At 57.2% G+C, this 22,037-nt stretch overlaps 1 protein-coding gene across 8 annotated transcripts in view; it reads left to right on the top strand.

Moving 5' to 3' along the window:
* Positions 1-4,894: 4,894 nt before the first annotated feature.
* LOC105478388 (paired box 2) overlaps positions 4,895-22,037 on the top strand; it is a 94,194-nt gene continuing 77,051 nt past the window's right edge. For 7 of the 8 annotated variants that reach the window (XM_011735636.3, XM_011735633.3, XM_011735627.2 and 4 more), the window contains exons 1-4: positions 5,003-5,342; positions 15,738-15,848; positions 19,329-19,497; positions 20,278-20,475. In XM_011735636.3, the coding sequence (XP_011733938.1) occupies positions 5,318-5,342; positions 15,738-15,848; positions 19,329-19,497; positions 20,278-20,475 (503 nt within the window). In that variant the 5' untranslated portion in view covers positions 5,003-5,317. Of the gene's footprint in view, positions 5,343-15,737; positions 15,849-16,556; positions 19,272-19,328; positions 19,498-20,277; positions 20,476-22,037 lie in introns of those variants that run through there. The other variant, XM_071069274.1, reaches the window with a different exon arrangement.

Genomic DNA, 22,037 nt, shown 5'->3' with positions numbered 1-22,037 from the left:
TTCCCGGGCCCCTCACTCTTCCTGGGCTAGGGTTGCGCCGTCTCCCTGCATCATTTTTCCTGGCTCCGCCGCCTCTTTCTCACTTTTTCGTTCTCCCGGCGGCCACCGTCTGGCGGGCTTGGGTCCGGCTCCCCAGCCGCCGCAGTGATTTATTCGCCTCACCCGGCGGAATCAGGTGCTGAACTGAGCCCCGGAACGAGGGAACAGATTTCTCCCAGGAAAGGTTTTGTGAACTAAACGATACTAATTACAGGGTGGGGGATGCGCCGCCCGGGAAGGGGAGGCGCGCGGGGCCGAGCGCGGCGGGGGAGGGGAGAGACCGGGGATGGCCGAGGCCCTCCCGGGGCACCTCCCCTGCACCTCTCGCCCTGGCTTTCGCCTTTCCCTGGGAACTTTCCTGTCTGAGTTAACTATTAACCGCCGGCGAGAGGCAATTTTCTTCGGAATTCCAGCGATTTCCTTTTCTCGGTGGACTCAGATTAACATGCAAACGGTGAGATGTTCGGCTTGAGTCTACGCGCGGGCGAAGATGCCTCTGTCGCCCCAAACAGTGTCCTTCGCGACGGCGGAAAACTACAGCCCGCCCCCGCTCCCGTGCCTGCTCAGGAAGCCGTGACAAAGCCAGTGCCCGCCGGTGCCCAGAATGAAGGTGGAAAAAGCCGAGCGCTCCTGCTCGGGGGCGGGGTTGAGAGGGGGAGATTAATCCGGGCAAGCCAAGGGGACCTTAGACTTGCAACCAGGGCCGCCACCCGAGGAGCCCGCATGCAGGGACGCTCCTGAAGGCTTAGGCAAACCCAGGGAAATGCCCTCCCCTGCCTGCAGAATCCCCACGCCGTCTCTTACTTCCTCCCTCTTTGCCACTGCCGAGCTTACACGTGCACACACACACACACCCCTCTCTGTGACCGCAACAAACTTTGTGAAACTTGAACTGCTGGGTGCAAACTTCACGCCCTTTTCTCCTTTCCTCTCTTGCCTGGGCCGGCTCCTCCTGGAGCAGGGAGGGAAGAGGTTCTTGGCCTCCAGACCTGGGAGAGGAGTTTCGGAAAGTCAGGGCCCGCCTCGCTGTGACATTAGACCCTTGCCACCCCACCAGACCGACGGACACTAAACACATTCCTTGCCGGAAGGAGCTAGTAGTTGCAGCGGCCAGGCTTGGCAGGTCCCTGGCCAACCACCCCGCCACTGCCCTGGCCGGACTTTCCCAGGGCGTTGGTCTCCTGGTTCCTATTAAGTCGGGGCTGTCCTGGGCTTGGAGCCCAGGTTCAGGGCTGTCAGCCCCTTGCCAGCTGTCTGAGCTCTCTGCCTTTCTAGTTTATTTTCCCCCAGTTCTCGCCCTGGGTTAGCTCTCTCCCAGCCCTCCACCTGTCTCTGTCTCTGACTCCATCTCTGGCTCCATCTCTGGCAGGGCTGCCACTGTCTCTCTGTCTCTCCCTGTCTCTCTGTCTCTCTTGTTTGTTTCAGCGCGCGGACACTGATTGCGCCTTATGAAGTTCTAACTGGTTTTGTGTCAGGAAGATCTTTCTCGCTGCTACCCAGCCTGGCGTGACGGATTAAACATCAACTAGTTAAATAAAAATTAATATCAACTGCCTCCTAACTTCTAATGTCATGTTGTTTATAACTAATGAACTGATTAGGGGATAAACACATCACGAAGACATTCGGCTCTCCTGCCTGGGCTCTGCTGCCGCCTGGTACCCACTCCTAAGCATTGCCTGCGGGTTGCCAGGCCAGAAGCAGTTGGGGTAGGGGGGTTGCTGGAGGCAGGACAGGCTGGAGGGGCTGAGAGCTCCCTGGGGCTTGCTCCTCTTCCTGCCTTGGTCTCTTTCTTCCCTTTCTCTCTTGTTTTTCCTTCTCATTTCCTTCCTCTGTACATTTCCTCTTCTCAGTCTCTCTTGTTCCCTTCTTTCCTTATTTCTGTCTCCCTCTCTCCCTTTTTCCTCCTTTCCTCCCATCCATTTCTGTCCTCCTCCTCTGCCCTGTACTTCTCTGCCTCTGTCTCTGGTAGTGTTTCTCTCTCTCTGCCAGTCTGGGCCCTGAACCCTTCCCTCTCTGGTTCTCCTCTCTTCCTCCCTCTATTGGAGTTTCTGCCTCTCTCTTCCCCCTTGTTCCCCACCATTCGGATTCATTCCTCCCTAGCCAGTGCAAAGCATAATGATGACCAGTCCTTGTGACTAGGCCTCTGCCCTGCTACAAAGCGGGAGGCTGCAACCTCTCCCTAGCACCTTGGTGGAGACTGATGCTCCTCCCTTCTCCCCAGCTATTTAGGGGAGAAGGGAGGGAACTAGAAGAAGTGAGGGTCCTGTTTGTTATTTCTCCTGTATTTGATCTGGAACAGGAGTGAGGAAATAAAAAATGATTTTTTGAAAACTTTTGCTTTTCATCTTGTCCCAGAAGCAATTAATACAGGCTCAAGTGCTAAATTTAATTTTCAGGAAAAGAAAAACTGCCCTGACACCTCTCCTTCAGGGGCTTCAGCTCTCTCACCAGCTAGCCCCAGCCTGACCTGAGCAGCCTCCTGCAGGGCCCTTTTCCTAAAGATACTTAAACCAAATCACAATTGTCATCATGACAACAATAAGGCAGAGAAGCCAGTAATCACAGACCTAGCCCCAGTGATTATTTTTTCTCCTAATAAGCTACAACATTTAAACTTGGTTTGCCCTGGACCTCAGGGTCTGACAAGACAATAACAACAGAAAAAGCTTTTAAAACCAATTTAGCAAACGTGAAAATGTAATTCTAATGAAGAATCAATAGGCTGGCGGATCATTTTTCCTGGGACTCCTTGGAGAACCCGAGAGAGACTTTCAATCAATGGGGCGGGCAATGAGCAAGAGGGCCCAAGAGACAGTGCAGGACAGGGGTGAGGGCCAGGAGACAAAGAGAGGCTGAGCCTGAGGGAGGAGGCTGGAGGGAGTCTGAGGTACAGGGCTGGGCCCTTTGACTGACATCACTTTGCAGGCTTCCGGAGGAAGAGTATCAGAGCCAGAGGTAAGAAGTCACCTTCCTCTTCATGGCCCCTCTGGTACGCAACAGGCGACTTTGCACAATGGCCTCAGCTCCCTTCCCCTGATCCTAGGCCCCGGCCTTGGCACTGCCCCAACTCTGGGCCCTGTGCCCAGGTAACTGTGACCAACTGGCTCAGGAGCAGGCAGGGGACACTGAGTACGTGTGTTGTGTGTTCCCAGTTCAAAACACTGGCTCCCAGTGGGTGCTTCCCTATGTATGGGTCTGGTACATTGGGCCTCAGTTCAAGTCTCTGATAGAACAGAAGCAAAAGCACTGGAAGTATGTGTGGTCATACTTCACAATTTACAAATCACTTGCACACATACTGTCTCACGAGAAACCTGCTAGAAGGGCAAGGATTATCATCACTATTTCAGAGAAAAGGCCACAAAAGGGCACAAAGAGCTGTGCAGTGAAGCTGAGACTCAGCAGGCCACAGTCCCTGTGTGTGAGTGGGTGTGGTTCTGAGTAGGTGACAGCGAAAGGTTAGTTACATGTGTGATCATCTCACATGTATGCAATGGAGGGACCACACAATGACGGTGTGAGATTTTTGTGTATGTAACTAGGGTCTCATGTATACATATTGCTCTCCATCCCTGTCCTTGGAAATGTTGCTCTGTGGATAACAAAGTGAAAAAAAATATTTTTTTCGCTTCTAAGTATTTGTGGGCTTGGGTTGGAAAATCACTGTTTGATGAAAAATAGACAAAAAAAAACAACACCATGGTCTCATATTTTAAATCACAGATATTAGTAAGATGATAATTTGGCCACAATTTGCCTCAAAGGGTAAAAAAATCATATGTCTGTAGGAAGATATTTAAATTTTAAGTCACAGAACCATATTATAAGTCACAGAACCATTTGCCTCTGGGCTCTTGTGCCCTTCCGGCTTCCGTCCCTAGTTATACAACCTTTCTAGAGGAAGTTCAGCTGAAGTGGTGGGATCCCCTTTCCAATTCCTAAGGAAAGTTGGCCCAGTGGGCCTGGTGAACCTGCTGCCTGGCTTGCCTTGGTGCCTTCCTGCCTGGGGCCTGGTGGGGTATGCTCAAGATGGGGCCAGCCCCAGCCTCTGCCTGCCCACAGAGGCTTGCCCAGCACTTTCCTTGATAGTCTCTCAGTGTTTCCCCTTAAGTGTGAGCCAGGCTGTGTGAAGTGGGAGGCCCATGGTAAGTGGGTAGGGGTATTAAGTGGAGCAAATGAAGAAGGGGAACCCTGGGGCAAGCAGGAGTGGGAGCTGTGGTCCTCAGGAGGTGTGTGTGTATCAGAAGTAGGAGTACAAGAGGGTACAGGTGAGCAAAGGGGGTGTGAGAGTTTTAGGGAGAGCTTGGGGCTAAGGTGTGAGAGGTGTCAATTCCAGGTTGAGAGGGAGTGATGTGGGGCAAAGCTAAGGTGGGCCTTTCATCAGGGTTGGAAGTGTCAGTGTGCTGGCAGAGGAGGGTGTGAGTCTGAGGATATAAGAGATTTGGGACCAGAATGCTGTGGACAGGCATGGCTCAAGCGGGTGTCCCTGTGAGTGTGGCAGGAGCTTGGAAGGGGTGAGTTCCTCCTTCCTTTCCCCCGGCCCTCGCCGTCTCTTTAAAGGCAAGGAAGCCAGAACTTTTTTCTTTTATTTAGAGTTTAAAAATAAAAAAGTTCCTGGAGCAGGAGAACCTATGAGGGATTTAGCGAGCACTTCCACACTGAACATAGTGGGGACAGGGCCCTCCGGAACCACCGTGTGGCCTGAGAAAGTTAGGGCACGTCTGTGGAGATCCTGGAAAGGGAGGCTGGGACTCGGGATTGTGTGGCAGGCTGTGGAGCCTCACGTTCCAGAAAGTGGAATGAGGCGAGAGCTGAGTGTGGTGGGGAAGGGGAACCGCACAAAGTTGGGGAGTACGCGAGAGCCAGGCTGTGGGACTGGAGGGGGGCGTGTGACAGTGAAGAGGGGGTGGGGTGAGAGGGTGTGCCGGTGTTTAGTCTGGGCTGCGGTCCGTGGGCGCCTCAGGCAGCGAGGGTGGCTGCTTGCCTGCGGCTGGCTGGGGCCTCGGTGCGTGTGCGCGCGTGTGCGCGGGGCGGAGTACCCGGGGCTCCTCGGGGTGGCGGAGCCTCGGCGCGGCCGGGAGTGAGAGAGCCGGCGCCGGCGGAGCACACAGCCGAGGCGGCGGGCGGCTCGGGTTATCTGAGCCGCTTGGTCTTGGGTGGCTGCGCCCAGATCTCCGAGCGGCGGCGGCGAAGGCGAGACGTGTTGTCCGGCCGCGGAGAAGCGGGACAGCCAGACCCAGGCCCAGGACGCGGCGGCGGCGGCGGGGAGCCGAGCATGGAAGAGCGCGCGGGTCCGGCAGGTAAGAGCGGGAGAGACCCGTCCGCGCCTTGGGCGAGGACGCGGGGAGATGGATGGGGGCGGTCAGGGCCGGGGCAGGCTCCTCTCCTCTTTCATCCCTGTGCTCAGTACCCAGCAGGCTACTGTGAAGGCTGGGGACTGAGGCTCTGCGGACTCTGGGGCCTCCTGGGCCGTCCCTCCCGGTATCCTCTAAACCTTCTAAAAACTTTCCACTCAGAAAACGTGAGTTCTACAACTTCGCCTGGGCTCTTTGCAGAACTTTGCTTTTTCCTTTCTGTTGTGTGTTTAGTACTTTCTCGTTCTACTTTGGGCGTACAGATATTTTGCACAACTTCCTCCAAGTTGGGAGCATTGGGAAGGCCTTAGCTTCCACTAAGAAGGGAGTGTGAGCTGGGCCTATGCCAGTGGGTGGGGAAACACTGTGTATACCTGTGTGTAGGGTCTTGTGTATTCGATTGTGAACACTAATGTAGATGAGCCTAACCTGTGTAGGGATAAGGCTCTGCCCGCTGCCCCCCACAAATCCAGGGCGGCATGGGGAGAGGTGGCAGGCCCCAGGGGACCCAGTGGGGAGAGGAATCTGAAAATGCTTACCCAAAGGGCTAAGAGAGTAGAGTGCTGCTCTCTTTTCCTTTCTTCCTTCTCCTGTCCCCCAGGGCTGCCAACTCAGCTCTGAACTGCCCTTTAGGTGCCCTGGTGGTGTACAGCGGTGGGAAGTCAGGCACCCAAGTTTAGTTTTGGACTTGGGGGAGGGAGAGGGTTGGATCAGGTTTCCAGAGTTTTCCAAATAATTCCACAGAGGTCAAGGCCTAATTTGAGGCCTTTTTTTGCCTCACTCCTAACCTTTCCCAAATTTCATTCCTTGCTCCCCTCTCCCCCAGTTCAGATTCCAGTTGTTTCAGCTGATAACCCAGGTCCCACCCCCAGCCCTACCCTTGATCTAGCTTCTTGACCCAATCCCTGGGCTGTACCCAATTCCCCTCCTAGGGCCTTGTCCCCACTGGGAAATCTGAACCCCTGGAGTGTCAACCGTGGCCACCTGAGCTTTTAGGGCTCTGGGCACACCCTGTGCACCAGAAGTTTAAGTAGGGAGATCAATAGCAAACAGTTGTAATGATCTAATTAATTATGACAAAATTAAAAGCGAGTACAAAATCAATCTCTGATGGTGTTGAAGATGGAATTCAATTGAGAGCCCATCTGTGCACCCCCTCGACCGTATAAATATTCAGCCCAAGGACAGACCTAACGTCTGGGCCTTCCTGAGAAACTCTCTCCCCTTTCTTCCTCTCTGCACAGGGCTTCTCTCTCCCAAACTCTTTCTGAATCTATTTTGCCCCTTGATGCCTCCTGTCCCCAGCCCTCCTTCCTTCCCTGTCCCATTTGCTCAAGCTCCTGAGACTCCCACTTTTCCATTTTCCCTCCCGGCAGGCGCTCTGCCTGCATTGCAGGCCTGAGGTTTGTGAACCAGGTTCTCAGTCCCAGCAAGTCTCCCAGCAAGGCATCTAGGCCCCCTCCCCAGGACCTCGGGAAACAGAAGGCAGTGTGATGGGGGGGCATCCTTGAGTGCCTGTCAGGGTCCTTATTCCAAATTTCCAGGCGCTCAGGATACTCCAGAAGAGACCAGGGCACTCTCCACTTACCCAGGGACGCCTGCGCCTACTTGTGCCTGACGGGTTAGGGCAGACGCTCCCCCGGCGCGCGTGGCAGAGCGGCCAGCGGTCGGGTTCCGCACCGCACTCCCTTTCCCTTCCCTCCTTTCCCTCCTTTGCCGGTGCATGGCTCGTGTTCCAGGCAGCAGCAGCAGCTCCGGGAAAGGTGGGGAGGAGCTGCGGAGCTGGGCAGGAGACAGAGCTGTGTTTGGGAAAAGGAAACCGCACTTCGAGGCGGCCCCACCGAGTAGAGCTGCGGAGTCTTACGCCCTCCCAGCCGCCTTCTCTCTTTGCCTCTTTCTCTTTTCACCGCCTCCTTCCTCGTCTCTTCGTTAGCCACGTTTGGCCGGGGCACAACTCCCTGGAGGCCCTGCCTCCCCTAGACGGCCCTGAGCCCTTTTGGACCTCATCCGGCTAGTTGAAAATGACAATGACAGACGCGCGTGACCGAACGTGCTTGCCAGACGCCTTGGCGCAACTGCCGCAGCCGGGTTTGCGAAGGATGCGGGTTTTACTTAGTCTCGCTGAGCCTGTTTCGGAGCAGCGAAAACCATCAGGAAAGGGCGAGGGAAGGAGGAAGGGGACTGAATCAGCAACTAGGGCAATTGTGGCCTTCAGCTATCGCTGCCTATACCCCCAGAACTTACAAAAATAAGCCATTTTCTATGCCCTCCCTTTTTCTGTGCTGCCCTGTCCCAGCCGGATCTCTGGCTCCCTGACGCTAGTCCCCTGCCTTTGCCTTCTGGGGCCCTGAGCTCCCTCCCTGGCCTGTACTGAGTTCCCAGGTTTCTTTCTACCTTGGGAGACTTCTCCTCCCTCTCCCCATTCGGGCGTCAGGTCCTCACAGCCTGGGGGAGACACAGCCTGATGCCTCCCCGCCCTCTTTTGCCAGACCTCCTCACCCCGTTATTAATTGCTGTGTTGACCTGCAGGATTGATTGGCGGCCCCGCTGGAAGAGGCTGCGGAGGCCTTGGCCTCGGAGCAGCCTCTGCTGAGGGCAAAGGGGGAGGGGGAGGTGCTGGATATGGGTCCCCAGCTCCCACCTCAGCCCCGCCTGGAACATAGCTATCTGCCTAAACATCCTTCGCCACCCCCTCGCACTTTTTACACACCCTCAGAACACGCAGGCACACTCCCACGATCCCCTCATCCAGACGCTCAGCCCCCAAAGAGACACATCAGAAATTCTCCTTAGTTGATTCAGAAATTGAAAGGGGCTTCCTGCCTCCATCAGTTTCTTCAATGTATTCGTTATCCGCGGGTCTAGACCTCCCAGCCGGTCTAGACCTAGTGGAGTGAACTCCTGGGACCTGAGTTTTTTTTCTTTCCAAGATTTACTTTGCAGCTTTTCTTTTTTAGGAACAGTTACAGAAAGTTAAGAAATAATTCTGGATGCAGGTGACCCTTAAAGTCTCAAACCAAAGCATTTTTTTTTTCCAGAAAGAGACCCTGTCCTGGCTCCTGAGGGATTCGGTTCAGCCCTTTTGTTTCAAGTTCGGGAAACGGATGGCTCTGGGCATTGGAGGGCAGAGGCTGGAGTCGCCTGGGGCAGGGGTCTCACCCTACAGCGAGGGCCCTCCTTCCCCCTTTCGCCGCGGGCCTAATCCGTCGCCGCGCGCGCACACACACACACACACACACACACACACACACACGACCCCCATAGCCACCGCAGCTCCCAGCAACAGCCCTAGCCCCTACCCGAGGCCCCAAGACCGGCGGGCCAGGAACCCCCGGGACGTCCCGGCTCCAGGCTGGACGTGGGCGGAGGTGGCAGGAGTGGACAAACCCAGGCGGGTCCCACGACGCCACTTTCCTCGGGTCTCTCCCTGTCTCAGTCAGCCGCTCTCGCCCCTGGTCCCCTCTCCCCTGCGTTCGGGTCCTTTGTCTCCAGCCACCTCGCAGCCTGTCACTGCCTCGGCGGCCCTGCCCTTTGGGCCTCCCGGTCTCTCTGGCGGGTCCCCCTGCCTTACCAGCTCCCGGCTGTGGCCTGCTCTCCGCCTGCTCCTCACATCCACACAGCTGCTGGGAGAGGAGGCAGGGAAGGCGGGCGCGCCGCGGATGGATCCCAGACGGTAGATTTGGTGCCGGCTCGCAACTCCCGGGAAACTCAGCCCGGGTCCTCCCGCCCCTCTCCAACTCTCCCCAGCTCCGCCGGGGCGTGCGCGCTCACCCGCGGGGCCCCTTCCTTTCCCTTTTCTCGGCTGTGGCTTTTTCGCTCCCTCTGGTCTCCCGACCTCTGGAGTGTGCTCCCCTGGCCCTGCGCTCCGTTCCCTTTCGGCTGCCCCTGGCTGTCGCGTGCCCCCACCCTCCGCAGGTCCCTCGGTCGCGGCGGCGATGACGGTGGCGGTAACGCCGGGGATGTCCTGGGTCTGCCTGCACCGTCTCTCTCGACCACAGCCCGATGAGGCCGCGGGCTCCGGGTCCGGCTGCTAAGAGAGTTAATCATTACTTCGCCAGCGACACTCAGCCTCCCTCCGACTCTCTCGCCTTGCCTAGGGGAGGAGGGGAGGGGACAGCTGGCCAGGTGGGGACTTCGGCTTCGCACAAACCAGCCTCTTCAGGCCTCCCAGAGACAGGTGGTGGCTTCTCAGTTCCCTCGGCAACTCTCTTAGGTCTTCTTTCTTCCCCTTCTGTCTCTCCCTCCTTCAAGCCTCCTCCCAGCCAGGCCTCTCCCCACCGTCTCCTGTCCGCTCTGGCTTTGACTGATTAACTGCAGGCCCTGGGAGGACCAACTTTCTTTGTTTGGAACCGGACCGGACGGGATTTCCTTCCCTAGGTCTCCGCCAATGGGCCAGCTCCTCCCGACAGTTTTGGCGGACTGGCTGAAGAGGACCGCGCCTGAGGCCACAATTAACCCGGCTGTTGGTGGCGGTGGTTGGGGGGTGGTCAGTGAGGAATTTAACCGATCCTCTAGCAGCTGCGCTGGTGCAGTTGGGAGGGGGGTGCAGGAAATGGGAATGGAGGAGTGGCAGGAGGGATAGACAGAGGGAAGAAGGATAAACCTGGACAGGTGTGGCATAGCCAGTGGAAAGGGAAACAAACAAAATAAAACAAGAAGGTGGCGCGGGGAGGAATCCCCAGTAACCTTTATAGGATTGAAGTTGGGTGGAAAATGCCACCTCCTGCCCTGCCTAAGCACTCAGATCCCTCCTTTTACCTCTTTGTGGAAGGGTAAGAGTTCAGAAAGCTGGGCATTTACTCCATAATCTACTATAGAAATGTCTGGGTTGCAAAATGCCTATTGATTAGCTCCATGGAGTAGACAAGACAGGCGTAATTATCCCCATTTTACACGTGAGAAAACTGAGGCTCAGAGAAGCAAAGGGACTGTGTATGTAGTGGCTGTTGCTTTTTCCTGTAGGCTGTGGGGTGAGTGGACCCTTTAGCTGTGCAGAGGTCCATGGGTATCTAGGGAGGGGATACAGGCTGTGTCCAGGTCTGAGCCAGGAGTACCAGGGCCTCATTGGGTTTCCAGCCCCTTTAGCTTGTTCTCTGTTGGACAGGACTTTCATTCTTACTTTCTAGACCTGCTGGCTGGGTTTCTCCCAGATTCACTGTTTTTTCAGTTCCCTAGTAGAGTGGCCCATGGGCGGCAGCCACCTGGCTGGCCCGTGCCACTAAGAGGCAGCTTTGGTGGCCAAGTGGCTTGCATTGTTGTTGCTCCTCAAAGGGCCTGTGAAGGGCTGGGCAGGTCGCAAAGACCTCTTGTGAGGGGAAGCTAGATTAAAGGGGGAGGGGCCCTGGAGGATAAAGGCCCAGCACGTGCGCCTGGACTCCACAGGACCAACAGACCGAGCGGGCGGGGCCAGCTGGGAGTCAGGCCCCCCGGGCTTCACGCAGGGAGCCCAAATATTGGGAACAAAAGCAGGAAAAGAAGAGTGAGAGCAGGAGGGAGGGAGGGAGCGAGGAAGCAGAAATTAGGGGGTCTTAGATGAAAAAAAAAAAGAAAGTAGCTTAAGGGGGAATGTGCTGTGGAGTGTGAAATTGCAGCCCATGGTGCTCCATATTGTACCAGAAGCTCTTCCAAAAAAAAAAAAAAAAAAAAACCATCCTCCAACGTGACCAGAGGGCCAGGCAGGGGGAAGGGCGGGGAGAGAATGGGGAGGAGGAGGGGGAAAGGCCGGGCAGGAGCCGGTCATGCCCCTCTGCGGAAGGGGCTGGGATGTAAGTTTCGGCTGCCTGGGATCTGACAGCCGAGGGTATGCGCCCTGGGGTGCGCCGGGACCCAGAGGGCGAGTGAGCCTCGGTGGCAGGCTCTGGAGTTCGGTTGTCAGAATAACTTTTATTTTTCTTTTTGGTGGTGACTTCCAAAAGTGGGAATAATCCAGAAATGAAGCTCAGCTGCGGAGCTGCAGCTCTGCTCTCCCTCTCTCCCCTCCTTCCTTTCTGCTTCTCTTCCCTTCGGACTAGTTTTCCCCCCTTGGTTCTAAACAGCTTTTTCCCCTCTGAACTTTAATGCGTTTAATTTGGTCCGCGCTGTGGGGAGCATTTCCTGGGGAGATGCATTTAATTTCGGAATTTCTAATCCCCTTCCTCAGAGCCTGGCCCTAGCTCCCCTAGCCGCTCCCCGGGCAGTGGAAGGAAGAAGGCAGTTCCTGGCCTCGGGGGAGGGGCGAGGCTGGGATGCTCCTGCAGCCCCCACCTGTCTCACCAAGGCCCAGCCGCCTTCCCAAGCTGCTGGAGGCCGGGCGCCTGGGCCCTGGGTCAGGGCCCTGCAGGAGGAGGGGAGGCAACCACACTTCTGCCTTTTCTCGCTTGGGCAGAAAACGCTGGGGCCAGGGAACTGGAAACCGGAAAATGGGAGAAAGGGTTTCTGGAAGGGAGCATGTGTGGGTGGCAGCGGGGCAGCGGACTGGGTCTACACTGGCACTTCACTTTTGCACAACATGCCCAGAAACGCATTTGAGAGCCCGGGAGTCGCGCTTGGCTTGGCTTGGGGCGCCGGTGCGTTGGTACACTCGAGGTGCGGGGTGCCTATCCGCCACCCCGACACCTACACCCAGGCAGAGTAGGCGCGGCCCAGCCAGACAGCCAGGCCAGCAGAAGCTCGGCCTGGAGGGCGGAGGCAAGGGTGGGGGCCGCCAGGCGCCTGGGCAAGCCTGGCAGGGAAGAGAGCCGAGAAGGCAAAGGAGCCGAGATCCACAAGGAAGATTTATTGGGCAGATCAGATGCACAGAGGCGGCTAATGAAGCAAATCCCGAGATGGGTATCAGAGCAACTCCCCAAAAGTTTATTTGCCTTTAAATTTCCGCAGGGAGGCGGGCGCCTTGTTTGAAGTGTAAATGCCCCTAGGTTGGGGGGTGGAAGGACCGCTTTGAAAACACCAGAGAGAAAAGGTTCATTTAGAGGCGGACGGGAAAAGCAACCAACCCTGACAGGTCGAAGCCCGGGTAGTGTTTGGGGTTGGCTTGTTTTCTTTCTTTTCCCCTTTCCTCTTCTTTCTTCTCTTTTTTCCTTTCTTCCTTCCCCCCACCCCTCTACTAGACTCTAAAGAAGAAAGAGAACAGAAAAGAGGGAGTCAGAGGAGCGGCCAGTGACTGGATGAAGGCCAGCCCTTCATCCTAGAGCCCTAGGAGAAGGCAGAGCTTTGGAGAAAAGGGGTTCCTAATCACTAGGGAGCATTACTCTCTAGACCCAGGAATGGGCTGGAGCTAAGGAGGAAGCGGCCAAGATCCGGCTTGGCGGCAGAGTGAGTGTCCAGCTAGTGCAGTGCTGGGGAGAGGATCCCAGGAGCAGGGGGTACTCTCAGGGACTACCTGGGAGTGGGACTTTCGGAAGTATCTTCACTCCTCAGAGGGTGCATGTGAAGGACAGGTGTGTGAGGACAACTTCCAGCACACTTGGTGCTTTAAGTCCCCTTCTCTACAAAATGGAAAATCCTCACCCAACATGTGAACATGCTTGTTGTGGGCACCCACATTTCATGGTACTTGTAACATAGGCACATGCCTAGCTGGTTCTAGAAAAATCTGTCTCTGTGTGGAAGGGGGCTTCTACTCACAGCTTTGTTCCTCCAACAGTTGAGATGCCCTGAGACAAATTCCTGAATGACCAATTTGGAGGGACCTGGGGCAAAGGTTACTTTAGTTCTGAGCTCCTGTAAGTAAGAACCCTTTCTCAATGTTCTTTTCACCTCAGTTCTGGGTTAATTACGTCCCAGAGGGGAAATCCAAGGCTGTGCTAGCTAACACCACCTGAGATCCCTTGCACTCTGGCCTGGTAGCTGTTCCCTTTCGGCTGTCCGAACTGTTTTCCTTCTTCGCTCCCTACGCGAAGTTAGTGCGTGTTAGTGGGGTTGTGAGGCCAAAGCAAACCCGGGAGCGCCATCTGCAGGCCTCTAGAGGAAGAGACTGACCTTAGGGGCTGGGCCCTGCGCCTTCAACCTCTAGCCCAAGGGAACCAACCTGCCTAGCCACCCGAGGGAAGTGGGGTGGGGGCTGGGAGGGGCAGACGGGGAGGAGTGTTTTCCTCCCAGACTACCCCGCAGGTGGAAATAAGCTTATTGGGCTCTGGAGGATACAGGAGGGAAGGCAAATGCCAGGATCCCAGCGGACCCAGGCCCCACAGGAGTGAGGTTCAGAACCCCGTTCCGCTGAGCTTGTTCTGAACTCCTCCTGAGGAATAAGGGCATCCCGAAAACCCGGTACAAGACGCCCAGTAATAGTAGTCAGGCTGAGTCGGGCTGAGTCAGGCAGGTGCATCTCTCCCCATCCTATCTGCCGCCCAGGCTCCGGCCAGAGGGAGGGGAGCGTGAGTCCGCCGCGCTTCTGCGGGGCGCCCGGAGCTGCAGACAGGAGCTGGAGGAACCTCGGATCCCGGCTGCAAGAGCGCTGCGCAGGCTTCGCCGAGCCGCCCTTTCGCAGACCCAGGGAAGCGGGGGGAGGGAGCGAAGGAGGGGGAGAGAGTTAAAACATCAGCTGAAGTGCCAAGATGATTTATGAGACGAGGGAAAATATTTCATAAAGATCTCTCGGATATTCTGTACTTAACCAGTTAGGAGACAAAGGGCTTCTCCTGCCTGGTGCGAATCCCAGCGAGCAAGGGAGCGAGTGCTGGAGAGAGCTGCGGAGGCTCTGGCAGGAGTGGGGCCGGCCCCGTGCGTTGCGCCTCCTGCGCTCGCCCGGGATCCGCCGAGCTAGCAGCGGGCGGCGCTCAGCCGCGTCCGCAGCCTCCTCTTCTCCCCAGCCGGGGAGAGACAGCCTCGTCTCCCGCATCCTCTGCCGCCAGCGACCTGCCGCTTCGCACTGTATCCCTCCCTTGCCGCCGTCCCCAGTCACCCGAGGGTTCAGAAACCAAGTCCCCCGGCTCTCCCGCCATCCGCTGAGTCCCACCGAGGCAGGTGGGTACTCGCTGGAGGTCTTCAGCTAGATTCTGAACCAAGCGTTCTGGACTGCCCAGACCCGGTGGGCAAGAGGACTGGGGAGGCCCTGCGTGCAGTCGCATGGAACGGGAGGGGACAAGACAAACTGCTGGACACTTTTCCGTGGAATGAGAAGTGGGGGTGCGTGTGTGGGAAGGTACCTCCGGAGGGAAAGGCCAAAGGGAAGGACCAGAAAGAGAGGAAGAGCCGGGAAGGAACGGAAGGGAACTCAGAGCCGAGGGTGGTGGGATTGGGGTTAGGGATGCGCACTGGGCCCGGGGCCGCGCGGCCCAGGCGGGCACTGGCTGGTGGATGGCAGGGCTGGGCGAGTTAGAACTGAGAGCCCGGCTTCAGAGAGCAGCGCGCTCCAAGGCCCTCTGTCGTTACCTGAATATTCATTAGACTGGCCGCTCTTTATCCTTATCTAACGTTTATCTTATCGGCGAGTTTCGTTTCTCAGTGTAGTTTTAATCCCGGGCTCCCATTCCCTCTCCCCCGGCCCGCTCCCCTCCCTCCCTCCTCCTCCGCCGGCTGCTCCCTCCCTCCCTCCCATTTCCCCCTCCCCTACCCTCCCCTTTGCCGGCACCGGAGTGACAGGCGCGGGGCCCTCCTCGCCGAAGCTCCGGGCTCCGGCGCTGGCGAATCACAGAGTGGTGGAATCTATTGCCTTTGTCTGACAAGTCATCCATCTCCCAGCGCGGGGAGGGGGAGGGGGTCTGGAGGGGGCTTTGCAGCTTTTAGAGAGACACACACCGGGAGCGGAGGCTCCAGTCTCCGGCCGAGTCTTCTCGCAGCCGCAACCCACCTGGGGCCAGCCCAGCGCTGCCAGCGCCACTCGGCTCCCTCCCTCCCTCCCGGCCCTTCGGCGGCGGCGGCGTGCGCCTGCCTTTTCCGGGGGCGGGGGCCCGGCCCGCGCGCTCCCCTACCGCAGGCGCCTGCTCGGACATCCCCGGGATTGCTACTTCTCTGCCAACTTCGCCAACTCGCCGGCACTTGGAGAGGCCCGGCTCCCCTCCCGGCGCCCTCTGGCCGCCCCCGCCCCGCGCGCTCTCCGACCACCGCCTCTCAGATGATCAGGTTCCAGGGGAGCTGAGCGAGTCGCCTCCCCCTCCGGGCTTCAGCCCTGGCTGCAGCTGCCGCACGAGCCATGCGCCCCCAGTGCCCCCCGGCCCGGCCCACCGCCCCGGGGCCACTCTACTGACCGCCCAGCCCCGAGCCCCGACGGTGACAAGTTGCGACTACTGCGGTTGCGAGCTCCGGCCAGCCCGGAGGAGCCCCCGCGGGGAGCGCAGTGCTGCGCCCCCCGCCCCCGCGCGCCCCGCAGCAGCCGGGCGTTCACTCACCCTCCCTCCCCCACCGTCCCTCCCTTTTCTCCTCAAGTCCTGAAGTTGAGTTTGCGAGGCGACACGGCGGCGGCGGCCGCGCTGCTCCCACTACTCTGCCTCCCCATGGATATGCACTGCAAAGCAGACCCCTTCTCCGCGATGCACCGTGAGTACCGGCGCCCGGCTCCTGTCCCGGCTTGGGGCTCTCCGTCCCAACCCCGTCCAGTCTCGGCGTGGCCCCGGCCCCTCGCGCTCAGGTCCCATCTTGGAGGCCTCCCTGGCTTCTCCTAGTCCCTCCTTTCGTTCTTTCTCTTTCCCTCGCCCGGTGTTTCTAATGCCTCCAGCTTCTCTCCTGCCTTCTGTCACCCATACTTACCTCTCTGCCTGCCTTCCTACCTTCCCCGGTGCCTATCACCTGTCTTTGCTCTTTCCATCCGCTCCTTCTTAGGTCATGGTTCCAGGGCTTCGGAGCCCTGGTTCCAGCCACCCTTTCCCCAGTCAGCCTCTTCCCCTGGGCTAGAGGACAAATTAGCAGGCAGTTTTCAGGGTGTTGTTTTGTTGTTTTCTCTTTTATCTCTTCCTCTCTTCCTCTGTTTGCCTCCCTCTCCTGTCTCCCCACATCTTTACCTTTCTCAAACTTAAGAGTCGTGGGGTCCAGGAGACTCCAATAGTGTTCAGCCTCAGTGTCAGGACAATTGGGCAGAAGAGTGTGGGGGTGGGGTGCCCCCTTCTGACCCTCATCTCTCAGCATCTCCAGGCCCTTCCAGCCCAGCGGAGGCTTCTTGTGGGCTGGTTGGAAGTATTTTCTTCCTTTTCCTTTCTTTCCCACCCCTCTTCCCTTGCCTTCTCCTTCCCTTCACATTGGGAATCCCAGGTTGTCAAGATAGAATGGTCATCTTTCCCTGCCTCTGCTTGGGGGATGCTCTAAAAACAAAGAGGGGTTCCAAAAGGAAATCGAAGTCAGGGAGAGAGCCAGCAGCGCAGCCTTCCAGGTGGGCCCTCGGCAAAGTGCAGCTCTGCTCTCAGCTCTGGAGGCTCCTTGCCTAGACTTCCGACTCCCCATTGAGGATCGTGCAGCCAGCAACCTGGCCAGGGGGTCAGCAAAGAGCAAAAAATGAGGGGGAAAGAACAAAAGGAAAGCAAATGCCAAAGCTGAGGAGAAAGAAAAAGAGAAATCCAAACACAGGAAAGGAAATTAAAGAAAGAAAGTTGAAATGATGTTACAGAAGAAAAGGGAGAATGGGAGAAAAAAATAAAAGAGGGAATTATTTTAATAAAATTTGAATTTAATTTATACCATGTCTCTAGCTTGAAAAACTATTCTGAGATTTTTTTTTTTTGCAGGCTTTTTTTTTTTTGAAAGATAAAATTCTAAATAGAAACTCCTCCCTATCTGCAGATTAATAATTAAGGATAATTTGTAACTTTTCACAAGGAAACTTTAGACCTGGCTTGGACCTGTGTTTAGGACAAGAGAGCCAAGGAGGGAGAGCTGTGTTTTTCGCTAAGCATATATTTAGCGTTGGGGGGGCGGGGGCCGTTTAAAAATACTCCTGGGATAAAATATATTTTCCTAAGTAATTTCCAAGCGCAGGAAAGCCGCGCCGAGGGCATCAGGCCGCTGCGGGTCTCGGAGAGCCGGCCGGAAAGCCTCGGTCCTTTTCGGGAGGAGTGGAACCGGGTCCACACGCAGTCTTCGCCCAGCCGGCCTGCCTCTCGGACCGCTGCCACAGCTCTCGTTCTCCTTTTTTGCGGATTCCGCCGGGGATCCGCCGAGTCCTGGCTGCCCGCGGGGAGCCACTTTGAAACCCAAGGGTTTCTGCACCGGCCAAGCAGAAGGTGGTCGGAGGGAGAGAGCCGCAGCGCGGGCCCGCCGGCCGGTGGACTGGCTGGTGAGACACCGCGGCCAGAGTCGGTGCCGGCGGCAGTGGCGCATTCCAGGCCCGACTCAGCGCCGGCTCGCGGCAGTCCCCCAGCCCTGGACTCCCGTGTCCCCTTCCCATCCCCACCCCTTAGATTGGGGCTGAGGGGCCGGGCCCTGAGCCCGGGGAGGCTGAATTATTCATCTTTAATCTGCCCGCAGCTGCCGCCTTTTCATACCGGTAACGCGAGTTCTCCCGGGGCCTAAATTATTGATGGTCGGGGTTTGGAGGGAGGGGAGGCGTGAGGAGTGGGGCTAGAGATAGGGAGATTAACGGGGTGGGCACGGGGGTAAAAGAAGAGGTGCCAGTCTCTCCCAGCAGCCCGATCAGAGGCCTTTCCCCAGGGTTTCACCCGAGCTTGCTCTAGGTACCCCCCACCTGAGAAAGGGACGGGAGGGAAATGAGGGGGGCACAGATGTCCCCGCTTTCTCCGAAACTCGCGTGAGGCTAGCGGAGCAGGGGCTGCAGGTTGCCAGCCTGGGCCGACCCGACTCGGCCTCTAGAAGTCTCTGCGCTTGGATTGCTCAGTAACTGCAGCTGCGGGTTGATCGCTCTGGGTGCAGGATTTCTAGACTGCTGTAGGCCAGGGAGAATGGGGCACGAGGAAGCACCCTCAGGCCTAGTACCCAGTGGCCACCTCGGCTACGAGATCGGGAGCCCGCGCTGGAACCGGGTTGGAAACCCCGTGCCCTTCTCTTTGCCCGGAGAGCAAAGCCCGAGCCGCTCGGTTTCCTGGGAGGCTGCCGAGGTCTGAGGGGTCAAAGGGACGCGAGTCGGGTTTGGGCCGGCTACACAGGGCGCCCCGATAGTTATTAACCCGCCGGCGCGGCCTATGCCGTGCTACCTGGGCGAGACGGTGGGCCCCAACCAAGCTCTGCGCGGTACGGCAGGCAAGCGAGCCCAAGCAGCCGGCATTCTCTGCCTGCTGCCTGGAGCCGCTGTCGGCCGCCTCCCTGTCACTGAGCGCAGCAGACCCCGGGTGCCTGCCTCATCCGCCTTCCTTGCTCCACTTTAGATACTAAGGAGGTGAAAGAGAGATACGGTCCCCCTACAGATAAATAACATTAGAAAAACTTCCCATCAAAAACAACACAGGAAAAGAGGTAGAAACATTCCGATTACAATTTAATACTTTTTAGGAAACAGGCAGAGAGCAAAGGTGTGTGTGTGTGTGTCAGGCACTTATCCCCTGTCTGTGCTTGGAGCTCGGATGAACAGTTAGCCGAGCCCCGACGCCCCCAAATCGTCCGCCTCCAAGCCTCGCACGCGCGGACAGCTCCCTGGTTGCCTGCGGCGCAGGCGGGATGCTGCTTCGCACTAGTCCAGTCCTCTGCCTGGCCCTTCCTCTCCTGTCTTTCTTACGCTCTTTCCGCTGGCATGAATTCCCCTTTGGCATTTTCTCCCCTCTCCCCTCTTTTCTGTCATCTGGTTTCTCTCCAGTCCCCCCTTCGCTTTCTACCTTGCGTCGCACGGCCCGAGTCGCCCTCTTGCCCAGCCCCCCAGTCTTCCGCCCAGCGTCCGCGCTTCCGCGTCTCTAGGGCCGGGCGGGTTCCAGTCCCCACTCCTCCGCGTGGTCGTGGGGGTCCACCACCTTTCTTCTGAAGTTCGGCAACATGCCCTTCCGCCCTGCCTGCTTCCTTCGCCCGTCCCGGGCCGCCGACCCTGACTAATGGCTGGTCCCTGCTGTGTGTGGGGTGTTGTGTTTTTTTCTTGTCTCTCCCCAGCAGGGCACGGGGGTGTGAACCAGCTCGGGGGGGTGTTTGTGAACGGCCGGCCCCTACCCGACGTGGTGAGGCAGCGCATCGTGGAGCTGGCCCACCAGGGTGTGCGGCCCTGTGACATCTCCCGGCAGCTGCGGGTCAGCCACGGCTGTGTCAGCAAAATCCTGGGCAGGTGAGGGCTTCGCAGCTGTCCCGTGAGACGCCTTGCCTACTTCCCCGGCCAGCCCTGGGCCTCCGGCCGGAGGACTTAGCCAAAAGTCCAGCCCGCCAAGCCGGAGAGGGAGATCCCCAAAGGGGTCTGGAGAGGTGCTCCTTTTGGAGAGAGTATTCAGATGGTGGCCGAAGACCCAGGAGCGAGGGTGGAGCAGTGTCACCCAGTGCCTGCCCTGCCCTTGGTCCCTGGTGAGAAGGTCCCTGGTTTCCGGCTTCAGAAAGGGAAGGATGACTTTCTTAATGGAGTTAAGGCAGACGTTGGGTGCGGGACATTAGAGGAATGGGGTGGGGATGAAAATGGGTCCCCGAGAGGAGAAAAAGCAGCATTTGGGAGGCAGAAGGAGGGTCCTGGTTCCCATAGATGCTCTGTGCCCAGTAGGGAAGGGTTCGAGGTGGTGCCTCAGCCCTGGCCTCCCGGAGACCTTGCAGCGCTGTTCCTTTTGCTCTTCCCAAATGAAAGGCTGGGCTTTCACGCCCACGGGTGCCTATTCGTGCTGGTGCGCACCCAGCCCCTGGTGTGGCCGTCTCTCCGGAGGGATGGTACTCCTTGTCCTCCTACTCCGCGGCACTCCTCGTCCTAGCTAAGCACCCTCAGGAAGTCAGCTCAGTCACACTGGGCCTTTTCCCTCCACTCCGCTGCCTCGGCGGGCGGGAGAGTGGCTCAGCAGCTCTGGAACCCGCAGCCCGCTGACCCGCCACCGTCCACTTCTGGCTGACCCCGCCGGCTTTCCCGGCGCAGGTACTACGAGACCGGCAGCATCAAGCCAGGTGTGATCGGTGGCTCCAAGCCCAAAGTGGCGACGCCCAAAGTGGTGGACAAGATTGCTGAATACAAACGACAGAACCCGACTATGTTCGCCTGGGAGATCCGAGACCGGCTCCTGGCCGAGGGCATCTGTGACAATGACACAGTGCCCAGCGTCTCTTCCATCAACAGGTGAGCAAGGCACCCGGGTTTTCAGGGCTGGACTCCAGTTCCTGGCTCCTGTCTGCAGGGGTGTCCCACACCCAGTCTGTGCTCTTTGTCCAGCCTCTGCCCTTTCTCCCTGCTGCCAGCCCAAAATCCTTCCGTCAGGGAAAGGGGACCTGTGAGGCAGAGAGATCGACAGACAGACAGGGCTGTCTGCAGTTCAGGGCTGGGTATTCCCTGCCAGGCTTCTCCCGCAGGCGTCCTGGAAATGAATCCAAGTGTTTGTGGTAATTAAGACTCCAAGATTACAAGCATCCAGCCTTGGGATCTAGAGACAATCACAGCCTGCAGCCAGAGCCTTTAAAATGACCAATGTCTATTCATCCCGCCAAACAGACTGCCCTTTCTAAAGGCTGCTCCTTCCCCAGGGGCAGCCGCTTGTCCTGGTTCCTCCACCCTCCCTGCCAGTTCCCACAAAGCTCACCTCCCAGGAGCCTGGTCTTGCTAGCCAGCTCCACACAAATTTCCGGCCTATAAGCACTGGGATCCGGGCTTGCAGAACAAATGCCAACCACCAGCCAGCAACTGGCAGGGAGTAGAGGAGCTGGACAAGAAGGGGGTGCCAAGCAGGGAGGGAGAACTCCAGACTCTGAGACTGAACCTTGGGTGGTACCCTCAACCACCTATGGTGCCTGTCTCCAGACTGTCTTTGCACTGATGACAGGCTCACACACATGAGGACACCACAGGGCTGAGTCAGCTTGATGTATAGGATATTTAGGTCTCCTGGTCTCCAAACCCCTCCAGCGTGCTCTCGGGGAGAACACATGTGCACACTCCATTCAAGTCCACACTAGCCAGTGTGCCAATATGCCTATCTGTGGTAGCTACAGAACATACAAGCAGCATTGGGCTGGTTTCAAGATCGCAGAACTGTACAAACAGACAGTTGTTCACAGAGTCCCTGCACAAGTCACACACCAGTCAGAAGGAAGTCCCAGACAGCCTTGGCCCCCCATATTAAGACACCCCAAAATGAAAAGAGGGCTAAGCATTTCATAACTTTGTTATTTTTTGCATTCTTCATAAGCTCATTATCAGGACAACTAATAACTCTGATGGTGCCTTATTCTGAAATTGGCATCACATATCAAGGATTTTAAAAATATTTTGCAAATGATATGGAATTATCCCAAATCATCCTGAAAACAGCAGGTAAAATTAGCTGGTAGAATGTACCTTGGCTAAAGAAGATTCCCTCTGCCACACTCATGCTGTAATGTACTGCGAGGCGACCCCAGAAATTATCCCAGTGTGTGCCATCTGTATTAAAATGGTTATTCAGATATGAACAGGGTAACATAATACTGATCAGCTAATTATACACCCTCCGAAAACCCTCCAGCTCCCTGGGCCTGGCTCAGCCAGGTATTGAAAGCGTAGCAATTTGACATTCAGATACCTTCCAAAGGAGCTGGAGAAAGACGCTGGGTGGTTTGGGAGAGGAATAAGCACTTTGCTTTAAAAGCCAGGAGAGGAGGCTGGGGTAGCTTTGGACTGAGGCAAGAGTGGCACTTCGGGAGGGGAAG

This window comes from Macaca nemestrina, chromosome 9 (genome assembly GCF_043159975.1).
Source record: "Macaca nemestrina isolate mMacNem1 chromosome 9, mMacNem.hap1, whole genome shotgun sequence".
NCBI lineage: Eukaryota > Metazoa > Chordata > Mammalia > Primates > Cercopithecidae > Macaca > Macaca nemestrina.
Note: the sequence above shows the minus strand (reverse complement) of the source record. Positions and strands in the feature narration are given on the sequence as shown.